This window comes from Sapajus apella, unplaced genomic scaffold, assembly GCF_009761245.1.
Source record: "Sapajus apella isolate SASKATOON/1434 unplaced genomic scaffold, GSC_monkey_1.0 scaffold25, whole genome shotgun sequence".
In the NCBI taxonomy this organism is placed as follows: Eukaryota; Metazoa; Chordata; class Mammalia; order Primates; family Cebidae; genus Sapajus; species Sapajus apella.
Genome location: NW_022436965.1, coordinates 21,559,271 through 21,573,773, shown reverse-complemented (window position 1 = coordinate 21,573,773; position 14,503 = coordinate 21,559,271). Strand labels below are relative to the sequence as shown.

Sequence of the window (14,503 nt, the reverse complement as noted above, 5' to 3'; positions counted from 1 at the left end):
AGCGTTGTAGAGGGTTTTAACTGTTGAAAGACATTGACTTACTCATGCATCTGTGGTTGCAAAGATTACATTAATGATTTGGCCACTTTAATTGCCAGTATGACTGGTCTTACCACTGAATAGTCATAGGAATGCATTATTTCAGTGGTCCATTCACCCTGAAATAATGTATTTTGAGATGTTATTTGGGAAGAAATAAATTGGTCAATCTTTATATGCTAATATTAGTTACGCAAATGCAACTGAACAACATTCTCCATACTATGGTTTTGACAGCTGATCTTTAACAGGATTACTCGTTACATGAGATATTTTGATACAGTCATGCAATATGTAATAACCACATCAGGGTAAATGGATTATTCATCCTCTCAAGCATTTATCCTTTGTGTTACATACAATCCAATTATACTCTTTTTGTTATTTTAAAAACGTATGATTGTATTAGTCCATTCTTGCACTGCTATAAAGAACTACTGAGACCAGGTAATTTACACAGAAAAGAGGTTTAATTGACTCACAGTTCAATGGGCTGTACAGAAAGCATGGCTGGGGAGGACCCAAACTTATAATCATGGTGGAAGACGAAGGAGAAGCAGGCATGTCTTATATGGCCAGAGGAAAGCAGGGGGAGGTGCTACATACTTTTAAACAACCAGATCCTGTGAGAATTCATTCACTATCATGAGGATAGTACGGGGGTAATCCACCCTTATGATCCAATCACCTCCCACCACACCCCTCCTCCAACACTGAGGATCATAATTCAACATAAGATTTGGGAGATGTTGACCACCACCTGCGGAAGTCTGGCCTGCAGACCCTGACTCAATGATGGATGAATGAATGCACTCTCACACCATTACAGTGATACCAGTGGGCTAGGGATGGCCATTGGCTGCTTTCAGAGTGTGAAATGCAACCAATCAACCAAGACTCCCTGTTCATCCACACTTTTATTCCATAGATTTTACAATAGAGGTTCTAGGTTAACACACTTGTGGATAATTAACATGGTTAAGAGAATGGTTTTACAACTGATAAAAGCTTTAGGTTCTGGGGGCACAGAGTAAACATTATTAACAGGTAATTCCCCTTTGGTCTCCCCCTGAGAGGACCATCCAGCACAAAGTTTACATGAGTAAACAGTTCAGAGTAGAGACAGAGGGATGTGGGGTAAAGCCTTTGATTGTCTCTATTTCTTTCCTATGCTAATGTTAATGAGGCGGCTGCCTTCAGCATACCTCAGTAAAACCTTTCAGCCTTCCAAAAGGTTCGAGATTACAATCTATAACTTTTCCTAATAGTTAACATTTTGCCAGCCACCCCAAGTGAATATCAACATGGAAGGGGATACAAATCCAAACCATATCAGTGATTAAATTATTTTTTACTATAGTTACCCTGTTTTGCTAGCAAATACTAGAACTTCATCATTCTTTCTATTTTTTGGTACTCATTGACCATCCCCCATTCCTCCTCACCCTTCACTATGCTTCCCAGTCTTTGGTAACCATCCTTACACTTTCTATCCCCATGAGTTCAATTGTTTCAATTTTTAGCCCCTACAAATAAGTGAGAACATGCAGTTTCTCTTTCTGTACCTGGTTTATTTCACTTAACATAATGACCTCCAGTTCCATCCATGTTGCTGCAAATGACAGAATCTCATTCTTTTTAATGGCTGAATAGTACTCTATTGTGTATATGTACCATATTTTCTTTATCCATTTCTCTGTTGATGGACACTTAAGTTGCTTCCAAGTCTTGGCTATTGTAAAGAGCTCTACAATAAACATGGGAGTGTAGATATCTCTTCAACATATTGATTTCTTTTCTTTTGAGTATGTATCTGGGGGTAGAATTTCTAGATTGTATGGTAGCTCTATTTTTAGCTTTTTGAGGAACTTTCAAACTGTTTTCCAGAGTGGTTGTGCTAATTTATATTAGCACTAACAGTGTGCAAGGATCCCCCTTTTTCCACATTCTGGCCAGGATTTATTGCCTGTCTTTTGGATAAAAGTCATTTTGGCCTGGTGCAGAGGCTCACACCTGTAATCCCAACACTTTGGGAGGCCATGGCAGGTGGATCACCTGAGGTTGGGAGTTTGAGACCAGCCTGACCAACATGAAGAAACTCCGTCTCTACTAAAAATACAAAATTAGCTGGATGTGGTGGTGCATGCCTGTAATCCCAGCTACTCAGGAGGCTGAGGCAGGATAATCGCTTGAACTCAGGAGGCAGAGGTTGTGGTGAGCTGAGATTGTGCCATTGCATTCCAGCCTGGGCAACAAGAGCAAAACTCCATATAAAAAAAAAAGTTATTTTAACTGGAGATGATAATCTTATTATAGTTTTGATATGCACTTCTCTGATAATCAATGATATTGAGCACCTTTTCACATACTTGTTTGCCATTTGTATGTCTTTCTTTGAGAAATTTCTATTCGGATATTTTACCCATTTTTAATTGGATTATTAGATTTTTTTTCTATAGAGCTGTTAGAGTTCCTTATGTATTCTGGTGATTAATCCTTTGTCAGATAGGTAGTTTGCAAATATTTTATCCTATCTCTTCACTTTGTTGATTGATTGTGTCTTTTGCTTTGCAGAAACTTTTAAAACTTGGTGTTATCCCATCTGTCCATTTTTGCTTCGGTTGCCTGCGCTTGTGGGGTATTGTTCAGGAAACCTTTGCCCACTCCAATGTCCTTGAAAGTTTCTCCAATGTTTTCTTGTAGTAGTTTCATAGTTTGAGGTCTCAAAATCTTTAATCCATTTTGACTTGATTTTTGTAAACAGCGAGAGATAGGAATCTAGTTTTATTCTTCTGCATGTGGATATCCAGTTTTGCCAGTACCATTTATTGAAGAGATTGTCTTTTCCGCAATGTGTATTCTTGGCTCTTTTGTCAAAAATGAGATCACTGTAGACATATGAACTTATTTCTGGGTTCTCTATTCTGTTCCACTGGTCTATGTGTCTGTTTTTACGCCAGTACTATGCTATTTGGGTTGCTATAGCTCTGGGTATAATTTGAAACCAGATAATATGATTCCTCCTGATTTATTCTTTTTGCCTAGGATAGCTTTGGCTGCCCTGGGTCTTCTGTGGTTCCACGTAAATTTCAGAATTCTTTTTCTATTTCTGTGAAGAATGTCACTGGTATTTTGATAGGCATTGCATTGAATCTGTAGATTGCTTTGGGTAGTACGGACATTCTACCAATCTATGAACATGGAATATCTTTCATTTTTTAGGGGGGGCCTCTTCAATTTTTTGCATCTATGTTTTATAGTTTTCATAATAGAGATCTTTCACTTCTTTGGTTAATTACTGGGTACTTTATTTGTAGCTATTGTTAACAAAATTACTTTCTTAATTTCTTTTTTAGATTGTTCACTGTTAGCATCTAGAAATGCTGGGCCGGGTGTGGTGGCTCATGCCTGTAATCCCAGCACTTTGGGAGGCCGAGGCAGGTGGATCACCTGAGGTCAGGAGTTCAAGACCAGCCTGGCCAACATGGTGAAACTCCGCCTCTACTAAAAATACAAAAATTAGCTGGGTGCAGTGGTGCATGCCTGTAATCCTAGCTACTCAGGAGGTTGAGGCAGGAGAATCACTTGAGCCCGGGAAGTGGAGGTTGCAGTGAGCCGAGATTGCACCATTGCACTCCAGCCTGGGCAACAGAGCAAGGCTCCATCTCAAAAAAAAAAAAAAAAAAAAAAAAAAAAAAATCCAGAAGAATTCTCCGGATTACCAGGCAGAGACTTTTGTTCTCTTCCCTTACTTTCTCCCAAACAAATGAGTCTCTATTTCTCTGTGCTGAGCTGCTTGCAGCTGGGGGTGGGATCACACAAGCACCCTTGTGGCTACAATCACTGGGACTGCATTGGTCAGAACTGAAGGCAGCACAGCACTGGATATTGCCCAAGGCCCACTGTGATTACTATCGGACTACCACCTATTTTTGTTCAAGGCCTCAGGGCTCTACAATCAGCAGGTGGAAAAGCCAGCCAGGCTTGTATCATTCCCCTCAGGGTGACGAGTTCCCCCAGGCCCCAGGCAGGTCCACAGATGCCATCTGGGAGTTTGACTGTCTTATTTTTCTAGTTAGGGATAAGAATAGCATGCTATGTAATTCAACCTTCTGGAATGTTTTCACATTCTCTTTTACTCTATGTTTAAACAAAATGAAATCAGTATTATTATCCCCGTTTTACTGGCTAGGTAACTGATGCGTGAAGAAGTAACACAGTTTTCCCAAGGTCACATAAAGACCCAACAAACTAGAACCCAAATCTCCAGACTCCTCATCCAACATTTAATTTGCCACATACTCCTGCTACTCTGGGGTGGTATATTTCATTTAGATTCCCTCCCAAAACAGGCACAGGGAAAAGAAAAGAGAGTGTTCCCAAACTATCCCTGCCAATTATCCTCCCTGAATTTTGTTAATTAAGTACATAGCAAGCAAATGGGGAAAAATCACTGCACTTTCTCCCACAGAAGTGTCAGATTCTCCACTGACAACATGAAGCACATTTTCTAGACTAAAGAAGGAACAGGTATAGGGAATAATGCAGTTATGCTTCCTGACTGCCTAGGATGGTCCTGGTTTCATGTAATTTTATTCTTTTTATAAAAGGGGATTTAATAATTTCTAATTAACCGATGTACTGAGTTTTTTTCTTTCTTTTTTTTTTTTTTAGAGACAGGGTCTTGCTTTATCCCCAAGGCTGGAGTGCAAATGGTGCCATCTTGGCTCACTGCAACCTCCATCTTCTTGCTCAAGTGATCTTCTCACCTCAGCCTCCCGAGTAGCTGAGACTACAGGCATATGCCACCACACCCAACTAATTTTTGTATTTTTGTAGAGACAGGGTTTTGCCATGTTGCCCAGGCTGGTCTTGAACTCCTGGGCTCAAGTGATCCACTTGTCTGGGCCTCCTGAAGTGCTGGGATTATAGGCATGAGCCACCACAGCTGGCCCTGATTTTTCAAATAAAAGCATTCACAAATAAATAAAAAGCTTCTGTCAGATGATATATTCTGAGTTTTGGCTTGGAAAAGACCACAGTATCTTTAAGGACCGTTCTTCTTTAGGTGCAGGGGCTGGCCTTGGTAAAGTTGTGAAAGGTTGTCTTTGGTCTTGTTTTCAACCCTCTTAGCTATACCTCTTCACCAGGTAAACATTTTTCCTACCTGGAATTTTCCCAGTGACTCACAGAGTCCATCTAATATTTCAGTGCTAAAGACCTTGCTTTTGGCTGGATGCAACTAAAGAAGCATAATATATTATATCTCTTGAGAATGGCTAGAGGAGCATGGGGAGACTTTTTTAAGCTTCAAAAGCCGTGAAGAGTCAAGCAATTGCAGGCACTAGAGGTAATGTTTTTACAATGGGCTGGAGGTGGAAGGGTGCATTTTGATACCTCTCCAATTTACTCTATGAAGGCAGCTACCCACTGGACAGGCCTTCCTTACAAAGATTTCCTCCAAGACACAGCAGCATTTTGATGGACTAAGAACTAAAGCAGGCATGTATTAGGAGGGTGGATAGCCTGTGTCAAAATTGTAGAATTGAGGCAGACCAGGGTTTAAATCCCAGCTATATCTTTTACTTTACAACCTCAGGAAAAGTTCTAGTGTCCTCTGGGTCTCAGTTTTCTTATACATACAAAGTGAGTATAAAAATATCTACCAAGGACTGAAATAGCAGAGTGACTGGCATATGGTGAGTGCTAAGAGACAGTAATAGTTCACATGGATTAATAAATTTGAGAGAACCAAGATTAAGAGAATAAAAAGAGAAAACACTGGAGGATAGAAGTAACTCAGAGTATTCTAATTGCCTATGTTGTTAAATCTCAAAACGTAAGATCTAATGCAAATGACTTGGAGAAAGAGTGTACCAGTGTTCATCCACTTGAAGTCTTCTGCTATGTGGCATATAGAGAGGGTGCCCACATGAGCTCATATGCTTGCAACAGCTTCCATCTGCCCAATTATATAAGGCCACACAGTTCTAGTTTATGCCTGTTGTCACAGCGTAATGATGAATGCCCTCTTTACGCCAAGTATCGAGATTTGAAAAATGACACATAGAGAATGTCTTTTTAGCCTCGGCATGGTGGCTTATGCCTGTAATCGCAGCACTTTGGGAGGACAAGGCGGGCAGATCACTTGAGGTCAGGAGTTTGAGACCAGTCTGGCCAACATGGTGAAACCTTGTCTACTAAAAATCCAGAAAGTTAGCTGAATGTGGTGGTGCATGCCTGTAGTCTCAGCTACTTGGAAGGCTGAGGCGGGAGAATAGCTTGAACCCAGGAAGCAGAGGTTGCAGTGTGCCGAGATCATGCCACTGCACCCCAGTCTGGGCGACAGCAAGACTCTGTCTCAAAAGAAAAAAGAATGTCTTAGCCGGGTGCAGTGGCTCACTCCTGTAATCCCAGCACTTTGGGAGGCTGAGGTGGGCAGATCACAAGGTCAGGGGATTAGGACCAGCCTGACCAACATGATAAAACCCCGTCTCTACTTAAAAATACAAAAATTAGCCGGGTATGGTGGCACCCACCTGTAATCCCAGCTACTTGGGAGGCTGAGGCAGGAGAATTGCTTGAACCCGGGAGGTAGAGGTTGCACTGAGCCTAGAGCATGCCATTGCACTCCAGCCTGGGTGACAGATTGAGACTCTGTCTTAAAAAAAAAAATAAAGAAAGAAAAAAGAATGTCTTTTTATTTTAATGGGACATTTTACTATTTACTAATAGCTGCTGGGTTTTTTTTTCTTACATCTTAAAATTCCAGCTGTCCAGATCCTTGACATCCCCAAAGCCAATAAATTCAATTATGAAAATACCTGTTTCCAAATGCTTTCCATCACATACTTTTGTAGGGACAACTCCAGTTCAGGATCAGGCTTCAATGTGCACGCAAGCCTCAGGATATCTAAGAAGGCAGAAGGAGGATGCAGGCTCAGAGAGGGAAGGTTGGCTCTGCAGTGCTAGTGAGAGGAGACTCCCAGTCCCTATTCCCTTGGGCAGTGGGCTGTCCTGTCCTTACAATTGTCAGGAGACACTGGGAGACCTAGGGGCTGAAAGGGCCAGGGGTAATACAAAGAGGAGCTCTCAGAGGTTGCAGGTTTCCCAAAATTCAGTCACATGTAGCTCAAAACCCTGTTCAAACTGACATATGCTTTGGAACTTAGGGAGATTTTCACTTCTGAACTTGGTTTACAACTAGTACAACAGGAGATGGGAACGAACAAATGAGGGAATGACAAGAGAGGAGCATGGTGACAGAAGGAAGGGGATGTAGAGTTGAAAGAGCAGCAGGAATAATATTAAGAAGACTGGCTTCTGATCCCAGGCTTGATACCGCGTCACTGTGTGACCCTTGAGAAGTCACTTTGCTGCCCTGGTTGCCTCCTATTTCCTCAGCTGGGAAAAAAGTAGTTGAGTTTCATGATCTCTATGGTTCCCTTTACTATAGAGGCTGATAGTTTAAGCTCTAGGTTAGACTGATAAGAGATGGTAGGAATGAGCTTGAGGAAATCAAAAAATAAGGGAGACAGAGAATGATAATGTGAAAAAAATGTGTGTGTGGCTTTTTATAGTTTGGCTGGTCCTAATTTGTATCCTTTATAATAAAACTGTAACTGTAAGTGTAGCACTTTGCTAAGTTCTGTGAGTCATTTCAGTGAATTATTGAACCTGAGGGCATTTTAAAGGGATCTCCAAATTTGTAGGCAGTTGGTCAGAAGTTCCTGTGGTTTGAGGTTCCCAGAGCTTGCAGCTGGTGTCTGAAGTTTGTAGAGGATTCAACCGATGAAGTCCTGCACTAACTCCAGGTGGTTATAACATCAGAATTTTATTGCAGGCCAGGTATGGTGGCTCACGCTTGTAATCCCAGCACTTTGGGAGGCCAAGGCAGGCAGATCATGAGGTCAAGAGATCGAGACCATCCTGGCCAACATGGTGAAACCCTATCTCTACTAAAAATTAGCTGGGCATGGTGTTGCATGCCTTAGTCCCAGCTACTCAGGAGGCTGAGGCAAGAGAATCGCTTGAACACAGAAGGCGGAGGTTGCAGTGAGCCAAGGTCCCACCACTATACTCCAGCCTGGCAACAGAGTGAGATTCTGTCTCAAAAGAAAAAAAAAAAAAAAAAAGAAAAAAAGAAAAAAAGAATTGCATTGCAGTATTATGGTGCTCAAAATAAGGCCTAAAGAAACCCTTTAATAGAAGATGTCATTAAGACCCAAGAGATGGCACTGGTAAAGCTCAAGGAGTGGGTAATGTCATGAGGCTTTCGCCTTTATCTCTGGAACATCTGAGGTTCTTGGCCTTTTCTGATCAACGTTTGTACAGTCTCCCCACTCCCCACCCCACTACATATTGTGGCTTTGTAAAGGTACAATCTACTATTTATAACATCTAAAATATTCCAGACCTGTACATAAATGATGAGAAAAAATGATTCAAAATGTTTCCGGGCTAGGCGCGGTGTCTCATGCCTGTAATCCCAGTACTTTGGGAGGCTGAGGCGGGTAGATCATGAGGTCAGGAGTTCAAGATCAGCCTGGCCAAGATGGTAAAACCCTGTCTCTACTAAAAATATGAAAATTAGCTGGGCTTGGTGGCCTGTGCCTGTAATCCCAGCTACTCAGGAGGCTGAGACAGAGACTTGCTTAAACCCAGGAGGCAGAGGTTGCAGTGAGCCGAGATAGCACCACTGCACTGGAGCCTGGGTGACAGTGCGAGACTCCATCTCGAAAGAAAGAGAAAGAAAGAAAGAGAGAGAAGGAAAAAGAAAGAAAGAAAAAAGGAAAGAAAGACAAAATATTTCTGATGTTTCTCATTTGGATGGGGTTTTCAGGGAAGGATAAGTAGCTAAAGTTTGGATATGTTAATATTAGATGCCTGTTTGAATCCAGTGGAAATGGCCCATAGGCAGGGTATTTTGTTTGTTTGTTTTTTATGAATTCAGGACAAAAGGCTGAAATGAATTCTGGCAGTTAGGTGTGGGACTTGGGTGATGTAAGAAACTTGCAGGACCTTGAGAGTGCATGTCTGCTTAAGATTTGTGACACAGGCTTCTCACTTGCCTCATCTTACTCATGTGGAAATTAAGCATGAGTGAATGGTTCACTAAGAAGTGAGTAGAGATCCCTGAAGTCACCAACATTTAAGGAATGAGAAGGAAACTAAGCAAAAAGGATTGAAAATAGGTGATTTGAGAGATAAAAGCAAAACTAGAAAAGAATACTCTTGAATCCAAGGAAAAAGGAGAAGGTAGTATCCAAGAAAAGAGCATAAGCTATGGTCAACCACCTAGGATGAGGCCTGAGAAGAGGTCACCTGGTTTGGCAAATTTTATGGTCCTTGGTGGCCTTGACATATACAGTCTTCAGTAGACAGCAGGGGACTGGGATAGAAGCTAGATGTCAGGGGTACAAGATTGAAGAGCAGGTGAGCACAGGTATCAATGTGCTTGCAATCAATATTTATTGGATGAATAAGTAAATAAGGGGATAGGAGAACAGGTATAAATGCATTTACAGATTACTTTGCTGAGAAGTTTGTTGGTGAAGGTTAGGAGGGGAAAGCAGCATGCAAAGAAGCTTTATTTTTTATTTTTTTCGTTCATCTTAGGGAAGACTTATTAATGTTTGGTAGATGAAGGAAAGGAGTCAGTGCTTAGGGAGAAGTGAAAGTTGTGGGGAGTGTCATACTTAGAATTGCTGTCCCGGAGAATGGGAAGTAGGTCCCCTTTGTTTGCTAGTAAGGACCAGGAGCTGTGTTGAAGAGCCCACCCACTAGTGAAGCTGTGGGCATTGGTATAAGACCCTGCTGACCACTGGTAGAGTTGAAGGCTTCTTTCCATGGTGGGTACTTACTTTTGTGCTTACCAGAAGGATAATAATTCATGAAGGTCATACATTTCGTGAAAAATTCATCAAAGTTAAAATTAGGGGGTGGTTTTAAGAAGTTAACCTAAATAAAAGAAAATGAGAAGTTTCCAGTTGTTCCGAGAACTATTTAATCCTCAGTGTAACTTCTCAGCAGAAAGTCAGGGAGTACGCTTTTGACTATCTATAAAATGGTAAACAGTATTGGCATACTTAAACACCAAAAAAATCTTTGCTTTGTAAAATTGAAATTTTAAGTTGAAAATTTAAAGTCTTTCCAATTACGGTCTTCACTCAGATCTCAATGTTTGGTATATGTACAGAGAGGGTCATTCCAAGGGGGACTAATCTTACACTTTTCTGCCCTTAGAACTTCCTTTTTTTCCTTCATAATATTTTAATTCAAATAAAACCTGGTTTAACTGAACACCATTTCTTTTTTTTTTCTCCCTGAGACGAAGGCTTGCCTTGTCACTCAGGCTGATCTTGGCTCACTGCAACCTCCGCCTCCTGGGTTCAAACAATTCTCGTGCCTCAGCCTCCTGAGTAGCTGGAATTACAGGCACCTGCCACCACGGCCAGCTAATTTTTGTATTTTTAGTAGAGACGGGGTTTCACCATGTTGGCCACGCTGGTCTTGAACTCCTGAACTCATGATCTGCCCACTTCAGCCTCCCAAAGTGCTGGGATTACAGGTGTGATCCACCTCGCCCAGCCATACCATTTCTTTCTTATAAGTGTTAAAGGACAGGGGGCTGATGGCCTAAAAGGTATTAGGAGCATCACCAGTCATAAGACATCAAGATTATGAGCCACATATGATGATAATAATACTATGAGAATGGCATGACCTCATTTTTTGGCCTTCTTCCCCACCCCCACTAAAAAGCATACACTTAGTCCAATAAAGAGAAAACACCAGGCCTGTAATCCCAGCACTTTGGGAGGCTGAGGCGGGCAGATTATTTGAGCTCAGGTGTTCAAGACCAGCCTGGGTAACAATGGTAAAATCCTGTCTCTACCAAAAATACACACACACACACACACACACACACACACACACACACAAAAATTAGCCAAGCATAGTGGCACATGTTTGTGGTCCTAGTTACTCAGGAGGCTGTGGTGGGAGAATCACTCGAGCCTGGGAGTTAGAGGTTGCAGTGAGCTGAGATCATGCCACTGCACTCCACCTTGGATGACAGAGTGAGACTCCATCTCAAAAAAAAAAAAGAAAAGAGAGAGAGAAAAAAACACAGGCAAAACTAAATGGAGAGACGTGTGACAAAATAACTGTCAACTCTAAAGTTTCAAGGTCATAAAAGACAAGGAAACACTGAAGTGCTGTTATAGACTGCAGGAGGCTAAGCAAAAATAACAACAAAATGCAATGTGAGATCATGCAACACAATCCTGCAACTTTCCACCAAGGACTGCAGTGGGAAAACTGGTGACATTCAAATAAGGTCTTTTTTGTTTTGTTTTAAGTAATAGAGAGTTTATTTGGCAAGAAAGAAGGAAGGAAGAAGAAAACAGCTACCCCATACAGAGACAGAGGGAGTGGGGATTAGAACAAAGAGAAACCCCAATATAAGGTCTTTAATTAGTGAGTAGTAATTGTACCAACGATAATTTCCTGGTTTTGACTATTGCACTCTTGTTATGAAAGATGGTAATATTAGGGGAAGGAAGGTGAGGGATATATGGAAACTCTGTATTATTTTTTCAACTTTTCTGTAAGTCTAAAATGAATTCAAAGTTAAAACAATTTTTAAAGGTATAAAGAATGATTGAAGAGAGTGGGAATGGGCTATTGCTATGAGCCAGCTAGGCCATGCAGACTGGATGTGCCTTGCTGGAAGAGTAAGGAGGGGCTGGGGGTGGTGAGGGTGTAGACTGATGCATGAGTGTGGGCGTGCCTTCTGTCTTGGCCAGCATCTGCAAGGATTCTCTGTCTTTCTTTCTTTCTGCCATGCAGTCTCATTCCTTTGGCTCTTTTAGCAGCACCCCTCTCTTACACTTTCATACCCTCAAAGCACAGCTTTTCTAATTGGCTATATCCCAGGGACAGTTCTGCTTATAGTTAATCTGCAGCTTAACCACAATGTTTCCTACTAGGCAGAGCCACAGGAAAAGTTGCTCTTCCTTCACTGAACTTCACCACACTTGCCCAACTCCAGTCTTTACCCTCAGTGATCCCTCACCCTGGGTTGGGAGGGTGTTGGGTAAAGAAAGTAAGGGTCAATGAAAGCTTTTAAAATTATTCCCCTCTGCTTCTGAGACAACCAGCAGACCCTTCTTGTTCCTTAAGCAAGGTCACTAGCCCCTCAAAAGGCCTCAATCCCCAAATTCCATATCCTCAGTTACACACAGAGAAGCCTAATCATTTCTACCTCAAGCTCACCAGCCCTGGCTTCTCCCAGAGGAGTTGTCCTGGACTAAAGCTTCTGTAGCCTAACCCAGACTGACCCCATCCAAGTCTCCAGCCCAGGAGCTTTATGAAACCAGTGTGCCCAGTGACTTTTCTGGCAGGGGACCTCTGTTACAGGCTGGCAGAACTTCTGCAAGCAGCAACATCACACCCACCTTAACTGCTCTCTCGTCTGGAATCCTCTCAATTTCAATCATGTTCCGGTCACAGAGCTGCCAGCAGTTTGGTGACAGAATAACATCATTTATCTGAGCCATATTCTGTGCAAGGCGCACATCATCTACTGGCTGACCAATCACCAGAAAGTGGTTTCGTGTTTCATCTCCAAAGACCAGTATGCTGATGTGGCCAGCAGCCAGTCCTGGCAAGAAGGCAAGGAATAGGTTTGTGGGAGAAGTTCTGTATTATTTCCCAGCAGCACAGGTTCTTGGAAAAAGCATAATCTTGGTGGGACTATACTATCTCAGAGCAAAATCTCGCTTCTAAAACTTTACATGGGAATTATGGAATACCTCTTTCGGGCTTGGACCTTCCAAAACTCCCCTTCTGCCAAAGCTAGAAAGTTCTGCCACTAATTTTTGCTTTTCTGTGACATTTATCTCCCTACATGGTCCTACCAGTCCCCAAAGTTATTTTACCTTTTCTTCCATTATGTATACTTAAGGGCAACAGGGAATACCTTTAATAATTCTTATTTTGGGAGAATATGCATTTTAGCAGAGATTGAAGTTGTAACTAAAAAAAATCCCTTAGGGTTGAATTTTAGATGACAGAGGGTGGGAGAAAAGAAGTAGGCATTTGACAGTTACACATCCCATCTCAACGACAGCTTCTCTAATTGTTTTTAAGTTGGCAAATGAAGGTTTTGGTATCTGAATCATAGAAGACCCATGTTGTATAATATGACATGTAAGCAAAATATATGTATAAATGAACCATAAGTGACACACATTCCTTTTAAATGACTGTAATACAATCAAAGTTTGTGTTTTCTCTTTGCTCTCTGCTGTGCTGATTTGTCAGGGCTGATTTCCCCCTGATACTACCTACAGTTTGTTTTCTATCTGAAACACACTGATACTTGGACTTACTCAAAAAAAAGGTGCTGGGGGGCCCAGGTGCCGTGGCTCATACCTGTAATCCCAGCACTTTGGGAGGCCAAGGCGGGCAGATCACCAGGGCAGGAGTTTGACGCCAGCCTGGCCAAGTTGGTGAAACCCTGTCTCTACTAAAAATATAAAAATTATCCAGGCATGGTGGCGGTTGCCTCTAATACCAGCTACTCGGGATTATCCCAAGTCAGATACAGAAAGAGGCAGGAGAATCACTTGAAACCAGAAAGCAGAGGCTGCAGTGAGCCAAGATCACACCATGCACTCTGCCTGGGCAACAAGAGCAGAATGAAACTCTGTCTCAAAAAAAAAAAAAAAAAAAAAAAGTACTGAGACCCACCTCTCTGACAGCCAATCAGCATGCAAGAGGTGGCTGGGTTTCCATCATTCTCAAGAAGGATAACACATCAGACTCCCTGGGTGCTAACTTAGAAAAAATATTCAGTATTATAATAACTTTGATTTTTTTTTTTCAACAAAATATTTAACTTTTTTGGGGAAATTTTTAACAACATCAAAAGGGAACATAGGTTAAAGATGGCTGAGAAACAGCTAATTGTATAACTGGTGATGATCCCATCAGTTATAACATGTGAGATTTCTAAGTTTTGCAAAGTTTACCTAGGCAGAAGCTAACACCAACAGCACCAACCACAACTCTAGCTGTTACTCATTACTTAATACCTCTCAGAATCTCATTTTTCAGCTATGAAATGGATACAAGGATGCCTGTATCTCAGGACTGTGATATAGTGTGTATAATGTTTGCACATGCATAGTGTGTAATGTCTGCAATGTAATAAGGAAATATGTGTGATTGTTACTATATTATATGTACAATCTTTTTTTTTTTTTTTTGGAAGATGGAGTCTCACCCTGTCACCCAGGCTGAAGTGCAATGGTGTGATCTCCGCTCACTGCAACTTCCGCCTCCCGGGTTCAAATGAGTCTCTTGTCTCAGCCACCTGAGTAGCTGGGATTACAGATGCCCCCAACACACTCAGCTAATTTTTTTGTATTCTTTTTTTTTTTTTTTTTTTTTTTTT

At 41.6% G+C, this 14,503-nt stretch overlaps 1 protein-coding gene across 1 annotated transcript in view; it reads right to left on the bottom strand.

Annotated features, from left to right (window-relative positions):
* Positions 1-14,503, bottom strand: part of ADCY10 (adenylate cyclase 10) — a 102,373-nt gene that overhangs the window by 72,308 nt on the left and 15,562 nt on the right. The window contains exons 6-8 of the mRNA XM_032291495.1: positions 12,501-12,706; positions 9,903-9,999; positions 6,864-6,952 (exon numbers count right to left, since the gene is read on the bottom strand). Coding sequence (XP_032147386.1) covers positions 6,864-6,952; positions 9,903-9,999; positions 12,501-12,706 — 392 coding nt within the window. The remainder of the gene's footprint in view (positions 1-6,863; positions 6,953-9,902; positions 10,000-12,500; positions 12,707-14,503) is intronic.